This window comes from Rhinatrema bivittatum, chromosome 4 (genome assembly GCF_901001135.1).
Source record: "Rhinatrema bivittatum chromosome 4, aRhiBiv1.1, whole genome shotgun sequence".
Taxonomy (NCBI): domain Eukaryota; kingdom Metazoa; phylum Chordata; class Amphibia; order Gymnophiona; family Rhinatrematidae; genus Rhinatrema; species Rhinatrema bivittatum.
In genome coordinates, this window is record NC_042618.1 from 221,042,429 (window position 1) to 221,054,723 (window position 12,295).

The window sequence follows — 12,295 nt, forward strand, 5'->3', positions numbered from 1 at the left end:
AAAATTAGTCCTTTGTGTTGTCCTACTGTGTATTACAGAGAGTGGGAAACATGCTCACACCCTGGAGGCCTTGCAGCTTTATATCAGGCTGTTAGCACCAAATGCTCGAGAAGAGCTGCGAAGACTTCTCACATTCATGGCTGTTGCTGCTGAACCTCAGGGCTACAAGCTGCAAAAGCAGGTGAGCTTTGTCTTGAGTTTTAGAAAACCATATTTCAGATTTTTCTGTCATGCTAAGGCTCTCTGTCACCCGTGTATAGATACGTAGAACTGTAACATGTTTGATTTATCAAAAGAGTAACAATTTTATTCAAAACATAGCAAGTGAAAAAATATAATTTAATTCTAAATGAAAGGTAAAGGTGTTCAAACTGCATCAGTGAACAAAAGTGTATCCTATCAGAGGTCTTAGCCATGGTGAACATGAGTCATACACAAAATCTGGAATCTTGTTTCCCTCCTCGTATTTGGATGACCAACATGCACATTTTAGGTGCCGGAACCCTGAGATGTTTGGGTAGTTTTCAGAGAGTCGACAGTGCGAAGCCTAATAACATAAGTGCCATATTGATTCAGAGCGAGGGTCCATCAAGTCCATTATCCTGTTTCCAATCCAGGTCACAAGTACCTGGCAGGATCAGAGGCTCTTACAAACACAGTCATGACTTGTTTTAGAAATTCCTATTTTAACTGTATCTGCTCATCATTTTTCCAGTGTATAGCGCTATTCCCAAGGTGTAACGCAAGTTCTCTTGCAAGTAGAGAGGTGCAGGGAAATCTTCTCTTGAGACTAATTCTCAATGCCAATTATACAGAAGTGATGAGTAGGATTTATAGCAGTGTTTCCTAACCTTTTCAAGCCCAAGGCATACATGCACTATCAAAAATGTTGTGGCACACCAACCTCTACGGAGCAGGTGGTGCAGACAAGGAGAAGATTTCTTTGTCCAAAAGAAGAACTAGTGAAGAATTGAAAAACATCAATCTCTTCCAAATTTTAAAACAAAGGGAGAGAGGGGATGGAGACACATTATGAACCCATCACAATGAACCACTTTCCTCTATATACATACAGTAGAAGAGAGTCTGTGTGATGGGGGCAGCTGGTTCGGTTAGTTACCTTGGCTGCCACAATTCTTCCACTTCGCTGCTCCTAGTATTCAGAATGAGTCACATCCAGTGCTCATTGCATACAATACCTATCTCATTCAGCCTAGGGATAAGACAGAGATTGGAAGAACTCAAAAGAGGGGGCTCAGGAAGGGAAACACGAGTTGGCGCTGTGTATATTATGTGTGCTGCACAAAGCAGGGTCCAGCTATTCATGCCCTGCATGCTGCCCGTTAATTACCACACGATGCTGTAGCTAGGATGAAGAGGCATGCATATTATGCATGTTCTCAAAAAGGAGTTCCTGCATGTTTAAGAGCCACTGCTGGTGTCTCTTGTTGCTTTGAGTTGCTGAGAGCAGAACCTAGATGCTGGTCTGGATCTGAACAACAGGCAGATGACTTTTTTTCCATGGCACACCTGCTCATGTTTGAATGCACACCCATGGGCCAAGGCACACTGGTTGTGGAAACACGGATTTATAGCATGTATCCTACTGAATTAATATGCTTTTACTGAGTAGCGCAATCATTGAAATGTGATGATACAGCCAGAACAATAGCAGTTATTTGTGACACAATAACATACATATTTAAAATATAGTTAACCTTCAGTGAGACGAATGATGTCATGGAATACAGTGAACTGTGACTTGGATGAATCACATGGAGATAATATAAACATAGGTTTTATTATTCAAAGATTTTACAGTTCACCACAAAATGGAAAAAACTAGTGCATAGCATGAAGCTTCTGACTTGATAAGGTACTCCCAGAACAAGTATTTTTCTAAAAATTCTGCGTAGCATAATTTCTTGCTGGTGAAAAGTGCTGGATTGGCTTCCAAAATAATAAAAAATGTCAGTAATTGTAAACCACAGTTAACATCTGGCTAATGACTCCCAATTTTTGCAAGTCAGATTATAAACTCTTAGCCAAACTTATTTGTATTTTGTTTAGTTTATTCATTTAAGATATAAAGGCAATTGCTAAAAGTGGGAATTTAATGTCTATAAAGATCTCCTTAAGTCTCCATTTCTGTAAACTAAATAAAAAGGACAGTCTTAAGTTTAAAATTTTATTTCCATGGCTAGTATTAGGAATGAAAGTATAATGGACTGATTTAGAATTTTGCAGTAGCAATTACACTATTTTAATCAATTTGATTTAGATAGGAATCACCAATGAAGTGTAGTTGAGCTGCTTTATTTATTTATTTATTTATTTTTAGATTTTTATATACCGGTGTTCCTGTATTAAAATACAGATCACATCGGTTTACATTGAAACATAAAAATTATGCCAAGAGGCGGTACATATAACAAGGTTATAGAACTTGGAAAACAGATTCGAATAATAACACTGATAAACTTGCAAAGTCTCTGAGAAATCAAATCATAAAATAAGGCGTAATTGTCTAAGATAAATGTGATCTGTAAAAGGGATTGCGATGGTGAGAAAATCTTGATAGCTGGAGGTAAAAATAATCAAAGTTCTGGAAAAGCTTGGCTAAAGAGCCAGGTTTTAATTTTCTTTTTGAAGGAAGCAAAGCAGATCTCAAGGCGGATGTCTGGTGGGAGCATGTTCCATTGGACAGGTCCTGCTAAAGAAATGGTACGTTTCTGATGTAAGGATATTGTTGAAGGAACATAATAGCTTTATAATAGTAAATGTATTCTTCTGTTTTATCTTAGAGTGTGAACTTCATCAACATGAATAATTAACATAAAGAACAGACCGCTCACACATTCATATCTTCTCTTTTTTCTGCAGTTTGAAAACAAACTAGTATTGATCAAGGCTTTCACTACAGCAATTGTACAAAACAAAGCATTATCCAAAACACAAAGGGAACAGTTGATCCAGTTTCTAATGGAAAATGCATCTGAGCTCTTCCAGGTATGTGGGGGAAAAAGCTTAAGACATTATAGAGTAAGTATAACATGTCACGTTTTGGCTCCATTAAAAAGTGTGTGCTAGAGTAAGGGTTTGCAACATTTCAAAAGAGAAGAGCCATTTCAAGTTTTTTATTTCTAGGCATGCGCAGCAGGAAAAAAATGTTTAGTGTCCTGCTGCGGCGTTTCACTCTGTGTTCACACCCCTCTGTTCAATTCCAGCGGATCTAAGCCCCCAGCGTCCACAAGAGTGACCTCTCTCACAGCCGACCCGAACTCCAAATGTTAGAACAGACCCTGGGGCCTTGCGCAAGTGTGATGATCAGTCTTGAGATTAAAACATCCCGCCAGAAAGTTATCATAACATAGTCAAGTTATAGCCCAAGTACTGGTCACAGGTCCAGGGAGTCTCCAGTCATTCAAAGGGAAATTCCAAAGAAAAAAAAAATTAAGAAATATCTGAAATGTCCCGCCGGGTGCTGTGCTCTTAGGAATCCAATGCTGGCAGCTAACCCTATTTCTGGGTTCATTCTAATACCTCCCACTGGAGACTTGTAAATCCAAATATCTGTATTCTCTAAGCGAGTACCACCATCTTCTCCCACTCTCAGAGTTAAGGCACCCAGGTTCTGATACAGTCACTCCCTGCATCCCACTGCTGCCCTACATCAGTACATTTTATTGTAAAAATAAAGAAGAGAGAAAAAAAAGCAAAACTGCAGAGTATTAAGTAAGCAATGAGTCCATGAAACTTTTTGCAGAGTCCACTGTAGTGAAAGTTTGAACCGAATCCTGGGCCCAGATCCGTAAACGCGCCGGGAAGAGTAGTGCAAATTTAGTTCCCTGCTTATGCAACTTGGAGCAGAGAGGTGAAAAAGCACGCCTTGCCTCGGATACAGCCGCTGAAAAATCCTGATGGTGTGTTCCTTATAGCGCAGGTCTCTTTGTTTTCGGGATGCCCTCCAAAGCTCTGCTTTATGTGCGGAGTTTAAAATCTTTGCTATTACCAGTCTGGGCCTTCCCCCCCACCGAGGTTCTTGCTCCCAGCCTGTGAGCACGCTCCACAGTCAGCTTCCCCCGCAGATGAGGCAAGGCAAGCACCTCTGGGAGCCAGGATTCTAATAGAGCACACAGAGAGACTGCTCCTCTATTTCCTCTGGAAAGCCCAAAAATCTTAAGTTATCTCGACGAGCCCTATTTTCCAGCTCTTCTACCTTGGCCTGCAGGGCCTGTATGCTCTTATCTCCTGCCTCCATTCTGACATGTGTGTGCCCCACAGACTCCTCCAGCTCGGAGATCCTGGTCTCTGCATTCTCCAGCCTAGGAGGGATCGCTGCTAGTGAGTCTCTCACCTCCCCCGGCTGCGAGGCAAGCAGCGTCAACTTTTCATCCAAAGCTTCTCGGATAGCTAATTTTATTTCTTCGATCGTTAGCGGTGAGTGGGGGGAGGGAGACTCACCGTTCGTCACGGCTGCCATCGGAGACCAGCTCTTTCTCTTTTCCCTTTTTCACGCTCCGTGCTGTCATCGAGGACCGCGGCTGTCCCCAAGTTGAAATCGCTGACATGTACTCTGTCCCCTGCTCATTTTTAGTGCTTTTTCAATTCATTTTTCCCCACGGATTGTACGCGATTGGTGGGGCAAAGCTGGAGCCTGGAAGAAACGCTGCCTTCCGGCTACCACATCACGTGACCTCCCGCCATCGATATTTAAAATTTTCCCGCCGTAGCAGTGCAGTGATGGCTCGAAATTCTTGCCTTTTACGTAGAGTGAGTGCTGCCAAATCCACGAAAACTGTGACGGTATGTCCCTTCCATTGTAGCGAGGGCTGTTGGCGTGTAATGCTGTAGATCCTTTCCTTAGTATAATTATGAAAACACACAATAATATCACGTGGCTGGTTAGGAATCCATCATCCCAGCGCCCTGTGCGCTCGATCAATTTTCACAAAATTGGATTCCCCCACTGCTGAGGCGCCTGAATCTTGGAGGAGACTTGCACAAATCTGTTGCACTATTTCAGTGCAATTCCAGTTTTCATCCTGTAACTGTTTTAGTTTGATAAGGAATAATTCACAGACACCAATTTAATAATAACTTTTAATAAGCAAATTGGTAAAAGTTGATTTGCTATATCCTTTTTAATGTTTCTTTAGTATACACTTAGAATATACAGTAAAGTATATAATTCCTTATTCAGTTATCTCTAGGAATCTTTCCAGAGATAATGAAATAAACGCAGAGAATCTCCCAGATATCTATACTTGATTAATATTGTATCAAATACTTACGACGTAAGTTGTAGCTGGACAGGCTATTGATACTCACAGTGGGGAGGGAATTTAGCACTGTGATACAGGATATCTTCTGGGCATGTGTTTCTCTCTCTCTCTCTGCCTCCAAAGCGATGATAAAGTTTTACCCTGTTTTATAATGTCCCAATTGAAATCCAAGACAAATGTTCTTTTCTGATTGGTCACAAATTGAAGCTCTTTTCCTCAAATATGGTTTTGTACCAGAATAACCAAGTTCTCTTGTCATATATGGTTTTGTGCCAGAATAGCCCCAGCCAACTAAGAATCACTTATTAGCATGGCTCTTCCATGTAGAAACAGTTGTTCTTTTCTATTATAGAAACAGTTGTTTTGGAGTTATTTCTGACCCAACCAATCAATGACTGTATCCAGGACTTCGGCTCTAGTTGCTAGACAGACTCCAAATGTTGTTGTCAATCTTCCAATGTCCAGCATCTCTGAGAAAAACGCGGAGTCAGCAAAGCTTCAGCCTGTCACTAGTAAGTTTAGCTGGCTTACTAGTTAAATCCACTGTATCCAATACAATATTAATTCAAATAAGGAAATCAAAGAAATAATCTCCCCATCATCCCACAATCCGAATCCGGTATCCCCCGGAACCGGAGATTATTCCACCTGGTCTGGTTCTCGAGATCCTCCAGTTTCAGCGAGAAGGTTTCACAGCTTTGCTGCATCCCCTTCATATCACTGTCCAAAGTTTTAATGTCCTCTGCCTGTGTTTCGATCCAGATCTCCGTTTCATCCAGTCGGTGCCCTATATCTGCCATCTCTTCTTTCACCTTCTGTATGGCATGCATAATGTCTGTCTTATGATTTTTAATGTCGAGCCTTAGCTCATAAAACCATTCCCTAAATTCTGCTCTGGTCGGTATGAGCTCACCCGAGTCTGCCCCTCAAGTGCCATAAAACAGCAAGGTAGGCAATCAAACAACGCCGTGAGGAAACAACAAAGAATAGATGCCCAAGGGTCTTTTCCAAATCTTTAATTAGTGGAGACGTAAGTATTTAGTTAAAATGCCCGACTCGCGCCGAGTTTCACCACATTCCAGTGGCTGCCTCAGGGGCTTAAATCAAAGCACACTGAACAAATATATTAGTTCCAAATACGCATCCTCAGTACAAACGTATCTTGAATGCAAACTGTATCGCTTAAGCCTTTCTCTGTTCCATTTTCTAATGGCGCCGCATACGTGTATCTGCGCATCAGCGTACACTGTCTCCACTCGATTCGACTTTGTTTGGAACTAATATATTTGTTCAGTGTGCTTTGATTTAAGCCCTTGAGGCAGCCACTGGAATGTGGCGAAACTCGGCGCGAGTCGGGCATTTTAACTAAATACTTATGTCTCTACTAATTAAAGATTTGGAAAAGACCCTTGGGCATCTATTCTTTGTTTCCTCAAGTGCCATGACAGGGTTGGGGCCGCAGTGGTCTTCCTCGACCAGTTCCGCCATTTTAGCCTCCTGAGCCTCGCGGGTTGGAACGGATTTTTGATATGAAAATTGCCGAAAATTGTGCGATTTTCGTTTAGTCATCATCAGAAGATGTTAATCTAGCAGGATTAGCGCTTTTCCAAGAAAATAGCTGATTGTGAGTTGCGATGATGCGGGATGTTCACTCGCCAGAGAGAGGAGCACCGATTCAGGCTTCCATCAACCCCGGTGACGACACTTCCTCCCTCTAAAAATCTAACAGTTTTTAATATGGGTCTTATTAAATCAGCCCCTCTGTGAAGACAGAATACATGCAAATTGCCATAACTATCCTCTCCCTCAGCATCCCTAGCGCACACACACTCAGGGGCCGATGCAATATAAATCGCGGAAAGCAGGCACTGAAAAGTCAGCGCTCGCTTTCCTAATGTGCGCATGGGGGGGGGGGGGGGGCGCCATGCAATATCCAAATAAGGGGGTTGCGCTAGCAAGGAGGCGCTAGAGTCGCTTGCGCGACCTTAGCACCTCCTAGCTAACGTGACCCCGCCGTGGCTGCCGGTTATGAAAACAGACGCTGAGTTTACCGGCATCTGTCTTCATAACTTGGCGGTCTGCAGAGGTTTGGTTTTTTTTTTTTACTTAAAGTACAGAAAAGCAGGTTTTTTTTTCTGCTTTTCTGTACTTCTTTTACCTGCGCTCAGCTATTAACGCCTGCTCTGAGGCTCACGTTTATTTTTTTGCATGCGGAGTGAATGAGAGTAATAGGCTCATTCACATGCATTTGCATGTGATGAGCACTATTACATTCACACTGCGTCTGACGCAGGTTAAATAGGTGCTAATCCTTCTATTGCATTAGGGGGCTGATACACTGTATTGCATCGGCCCCTCAATTAGCAGGCAGGTTTTCTCCTCCAAGAAGACCTTGAGACACTTCACCAGCAAGCCACAGGGCCTCAGGACTCCTCTTACACACTAGCATGGGTCACAGCTTCCTTCCCCTTCCCAAATCCAGGTATGCTGCCTCTTCAGGACTACAGATTCTGAAGAAGGGAAAAAAGGCAACTTGGGTTACAGATGCCACCTCCTTTCATTGAATGCTGATGCTGCCTTTTTATTTTTTATTCAGCATTGCCTATATGAGACAAAGTGAAGGAGATGTCTTTGTCCTGGGCTGTCTGTTTTTCCTGTTAAGCAGAGCTGTACTGAAATATGAAGAGCTGCGTGTTGACAATCCCTGTTCTAAAGAAACTCTTTATTTTCTGGTTTAGGCGGAGCCAATCAGTAGGCTGATGCTTCTATTTATGCCGCTCATCTATGTGTGTTAACTTTTAAAGTCAAATGAATTGCTTTTAAATAAAATTGTTAAATGCTCATTTTAAAATATTAAACGTCCAAGCTTTAATTTCATTTGTATGCAGACACCATTGACGTTGTTGGAACTAGTAAGTACAAAACTAAGAAGCCTGCAGAATGGAAAAGATCCAGATGCCATTTCAGGTAGATAATTCTTTGGGATTTTCTCCTTTTAAAAGAAAACAATTAGAGCTTTATTCTTAATATTCTAGTTTTTGTGAAAAAAAAATCAAAGCTCTACGTGTATTTGAGACTGAAAACAAAATGCAAAGAAAAATATGCATGAACTAGCTGAAACCGGTTGAATGCATGAGAGAAATTTTCATGCACTGCCTCCATTGTATGAAAATCTCTCACATGCGTATTCATTGTGGATATCTTGAAAACCAGGCCCATTTGTGGTTCTTAAGGACTGGAGTTGGCCACCCCTTTCTACCGCACTGCTGTTCAGCCTAACCCCAGCACACTATGACCTGCCTTTATCAGCCTCACTCTTGCACTTCCCACTCCCACTCCCCCAAGCTCAAGCCCACCACATTCTGACCCCTCTCTCACTGGTTCGACACCAGTACTCTTTCTCCCTCCCTGGCACAACCTTAGCACAACCTGCCCTTCCACTTCATCCCTTCTCAGCCCAATCCCAACACACTGCTCCCACTTCACCAACCTGAACACAGTACTCCCTTTCTCTCTCCCCAGCACATTGTGATCCTCCTCATATTAGCTAAAAAAAAAAATCTTAAAAAAAAAAAAGTAAACAAAAGTACCCCTTCCTTGCCTGCCAAACCCACTTAAAGGCCTCATCAGCCCCTAGGCTGCCTCCAACTTCCCACCACCAGCCATTACCCTGTCACAGTTCCATAGGACTTCCAGGGTCAGGAGAGATCCTCGGTCGTTGCTGCCTGGCAGCTCCAACATTCCAAAATGGCTGTCTGTGCCATTTTGTTGTATGGTAGGATAGTGCTGTAGAACATAATGGCACTGACCACAAATTGACTTTTTTTTTTTTTTGTTAAACAATTTGGTTAGGGGGTTATCACCCCACTAGCTATTCAGAGCTTTTGAAGATTCCACAGTAGCTGGGTTGTCAAAGGGACTGGTGATGTGTGGATGCAAACCCCATCAGCCACTGACAGACATTTGGCACCTAAGCTTATTATGTATATGGATAACTTTTGTAAACTTTACATTTAGATGATGAGTGTTTCTCTGTTCAAATTAAATTAGCCAGACACTCAAAAAATGTCAAACAATTTTATTTTTATAAAGTAAAATCCCAGTCTATTGCAGAATTTTCTGAGTTTTGCCACAGAATTTATCTTTGAGCTACTTCAGGAAACTGAGGGCTGTTTATGTAGATACCCTCCTCCACTGCAGTGCATGCTGACGTTGAAATCAGATGGCACTCTAGCTATAGTGAAACATTGACAAGTGTATTTTAGAAATGTTTAAAACATTGTCATAGAAGTTGATTGTTGCTGGTGAATGACCAGTTAACTAGTTTTTCTTGCAGACGTTTCACACTAATATTACTTGTGCCCACTGAGGAGGCTGCGTGTGAAAGCAGCAGAGCTCTGGGGGGAGGGGGGACGCAGTATGCAACATTTCTATCCTGAAAAAAAAATGTAAACCTACAGTAGTGTATGGTGCACAGCAACAAAAGGAGGCCATTTCCTAGGAATTCTAGCAATTAAGTTCTGAGACATGTTTAGCATTTAGTCCCTACCAGAAATGAACTATTTAAATTAATGCAGCAATTTCTACATTTAAAGTTATATGAAGTTAAGAAAATGTGTATTAGTAGTTATTTTAAAAAGGGAGCAAATATGCATGATAGGATTTTTGCCCACAGGCAGAGTTTTTTGTTTGACAATATTGCGAATCAAAATAGAGGGGTAAAAATGGCAACGTTCCTGAAATAAGCTGGTAATTAGTCATTCCATGCCCTTCCACACCTCCACTACTTTTCTGGATACATGTTATTGTCATTACAAGCCAATAAACTCATACTGTACATGGATTAGAGACAGGTTAGCATTACAATCAGTTTTGGCAAATATTGAGTTCTTTAAAAAAAAAAAAAAATCATATGGTAGATGACAGCAGATAATCAGTTCTCCCACTGTGTTTTGTTTCCCTTATTGTTGCCTTTTTCACATTCAGGCTTCACATTTTGTCAGCCTTTGACGTGCCAAGAATTTGAAGAGCAGAGGAAACAGACTACACAACAGCTGCAATGGTTGGTTCACGAAATTGGTACTCACCCCACCCTTCCTGTCAAACAGAAGAGGAAGTTGCTTAAAGAATTCCAGAAGCATCACTCTGTAGCATGGACTGAACATTTCTGATCTCCTTCCTGGAAGGACAGGATCTGGAACCGGGTTTGCACTTCCATGGTTTAAGTATCAGGAAAGAATGGAATTAATTTTCTACTGTAATCTCACGCACATTTATATAATTGACTGAAATGTATATTAGGACCTAGCCCATAAGTTGTTCTCCCCATGCTGTGCCGTTTTTGGTAAAAGGCCTGAAGCAGTAGGGTTCTAGTTTTTCTCACAGGACAAGCAGGATGGTAGTCCTCGCATATGGGTGACTTCATCAGAATGGAGCCCAATCATGGAAAACGCCTGTCAAAGTTTCCAGAACTTTGACTGGCCCCTACTGGGCATGCCCAGCATGGCACTAACCCTGCAGCCAGCAGGGGTCCCCCTTCAGTCTTCTTTTTTCTGCGCAGCAGTATCCTTGCGGTAAAAGGAGCTCTGAAGAGATTCCTGACAGGAATTTTCCTCACGGAATTACTAAAAGTTAAATTGCCTCACAGGGGTCCCTCCTCTAACTTTTCTCAGTCCGCGGTACTCCGGTAAGTTTTTACCCGTCTCCCGTCGATTACCGTCGAGTTTGGCCCTCGCAGCCTACTGGCCGTCGACCGTACCATGGCTCGATTTTTTTGCCATGGCATCGGGGTTTCGTCTATGCCTGGACTGTACTCGCACCATGTCTATCACAGACCCCTATAAAGTCTGTGTACTGTGTCTAGGACGCGAGCACGATGTCTTGACCTGCACCAAATGTGCCCTAATGACACCGACGGGTCGCAAGGCCAGAATGGAGAAGATGGAACTTCTCTTCCGTGCTCAAACCCCAACTCCGTCCATTGCATCGACGTCGTCAGAACTGGCACAGTCAACTTCGCGCCAGCATCGACCACCGACCGGCATCGACGACTTCTTGGCCATTGACACCCTCTACTCCCCCTCAGGATCGAGGGGATCGCAAGGAGAAACTTCGCCATCAACACCATAAGCTATACATTTCCTCCCCCAATCATACTACTTTTTTTTTTTTTTTCTTCCAGTGAGGAAAAGCACTGGATTCAGAAGAAAATGAAATGCAATAACCATAACAGGTTCAGTAGGTACATACTTAACTAGGTCCCTTGGCGACCTGGAGATCCGTGTCGGCCTTCAATTTCTGCCTCTGAGAACATCCCTGAGAAGGACAAAGGCAATAGAGTATACAGCACAGTATAGTACAGGCAGCCCAGAGTGTGATCATTACCAACCAAATGGGAGGCATCAAATCCAAATGCTCTTGATCCAGCCGTGCGTGAAGACCCTGCGTGATTTCCACTGGAAGAGACAACTTCTGGGGATTCCACTGAGCCAGCAAGGTTCTCTGTAAAGGGCACATGTGCTGTCTCGCTCAGGGAACCAAGTCCAGTGCTGTCGCCATGGAACCCAGGGCTTGAAGGTAAAGCCGACAGAGCCCGAATTGTCTGCAATCTTCTGACCTGATTTGTAACATCGAAATCCAAGGTTCCAGGCGATATACCTGTTCAATGGATATATTGAATTGAACACCGAGGTATACCAGGTGTTGAGATGGTTGTAGATCATTCTTGGCCAGGTTGATAACCCAGCCCAGCACCTACAACAACTGTATCGCCTTCTGGGAAGCCACCTGACTCCCCTCGAAGGACTTTGCGTAGATCAACCAATCATCCAGGTATGGGTGGACCAGGATTCCTGTCTTCCGGCAAGCTGGGATCTTTCAAGTCCCCTTATACCTTTGCCATCTTCACCAACTAGTCCCCAAACAGTAGCTGTTGTCTAAGCGACAGGTGGTTGAGTTGGAAAAGATATCCAAGAGCAACAAAAGAAGCCTAAAGAAAATCAGCCATCCCT

General features: G+C 42.8%; 1 protein-coding gene across 3 annotated transcripts in view; it reads left to right on the forward strand.

Annotated features, from left to right (window-relative positions):
• Positions 1-10,649, forward strand: part of DEPDC4 (DEP domain containing 4) — a 56,886-nt gene extending 46,237 nt beyond the window's left edge. For all 3 annotated transcript variants that reach the window (XM_029599737.1, XM_029599739.1, XM_029599738.1), the window contains exons 7-10: positions 39-181; positions 2,884-3,009; positions 8,174-8,252; positions 10,272-10,649. In XM_029599737.1, the coding sequence (XP_029455597.1) occupies positions 39-181; positions 2,884-3,009; positions 8,174-8,252; positions 10,272-10,456 (533 nt within the window). In that variant the 3' untranslated portion in view covers positions 10,457-10,649. The remainder of the gene's footprint in view (positions 1-38; positions 182-2,883; positions 3,010-8,173; positions 8,253-10,271) is intronic.
• The last annotated feature ends 1,646 nt before the right edge of the window (positions 10,650-12,295 follow it).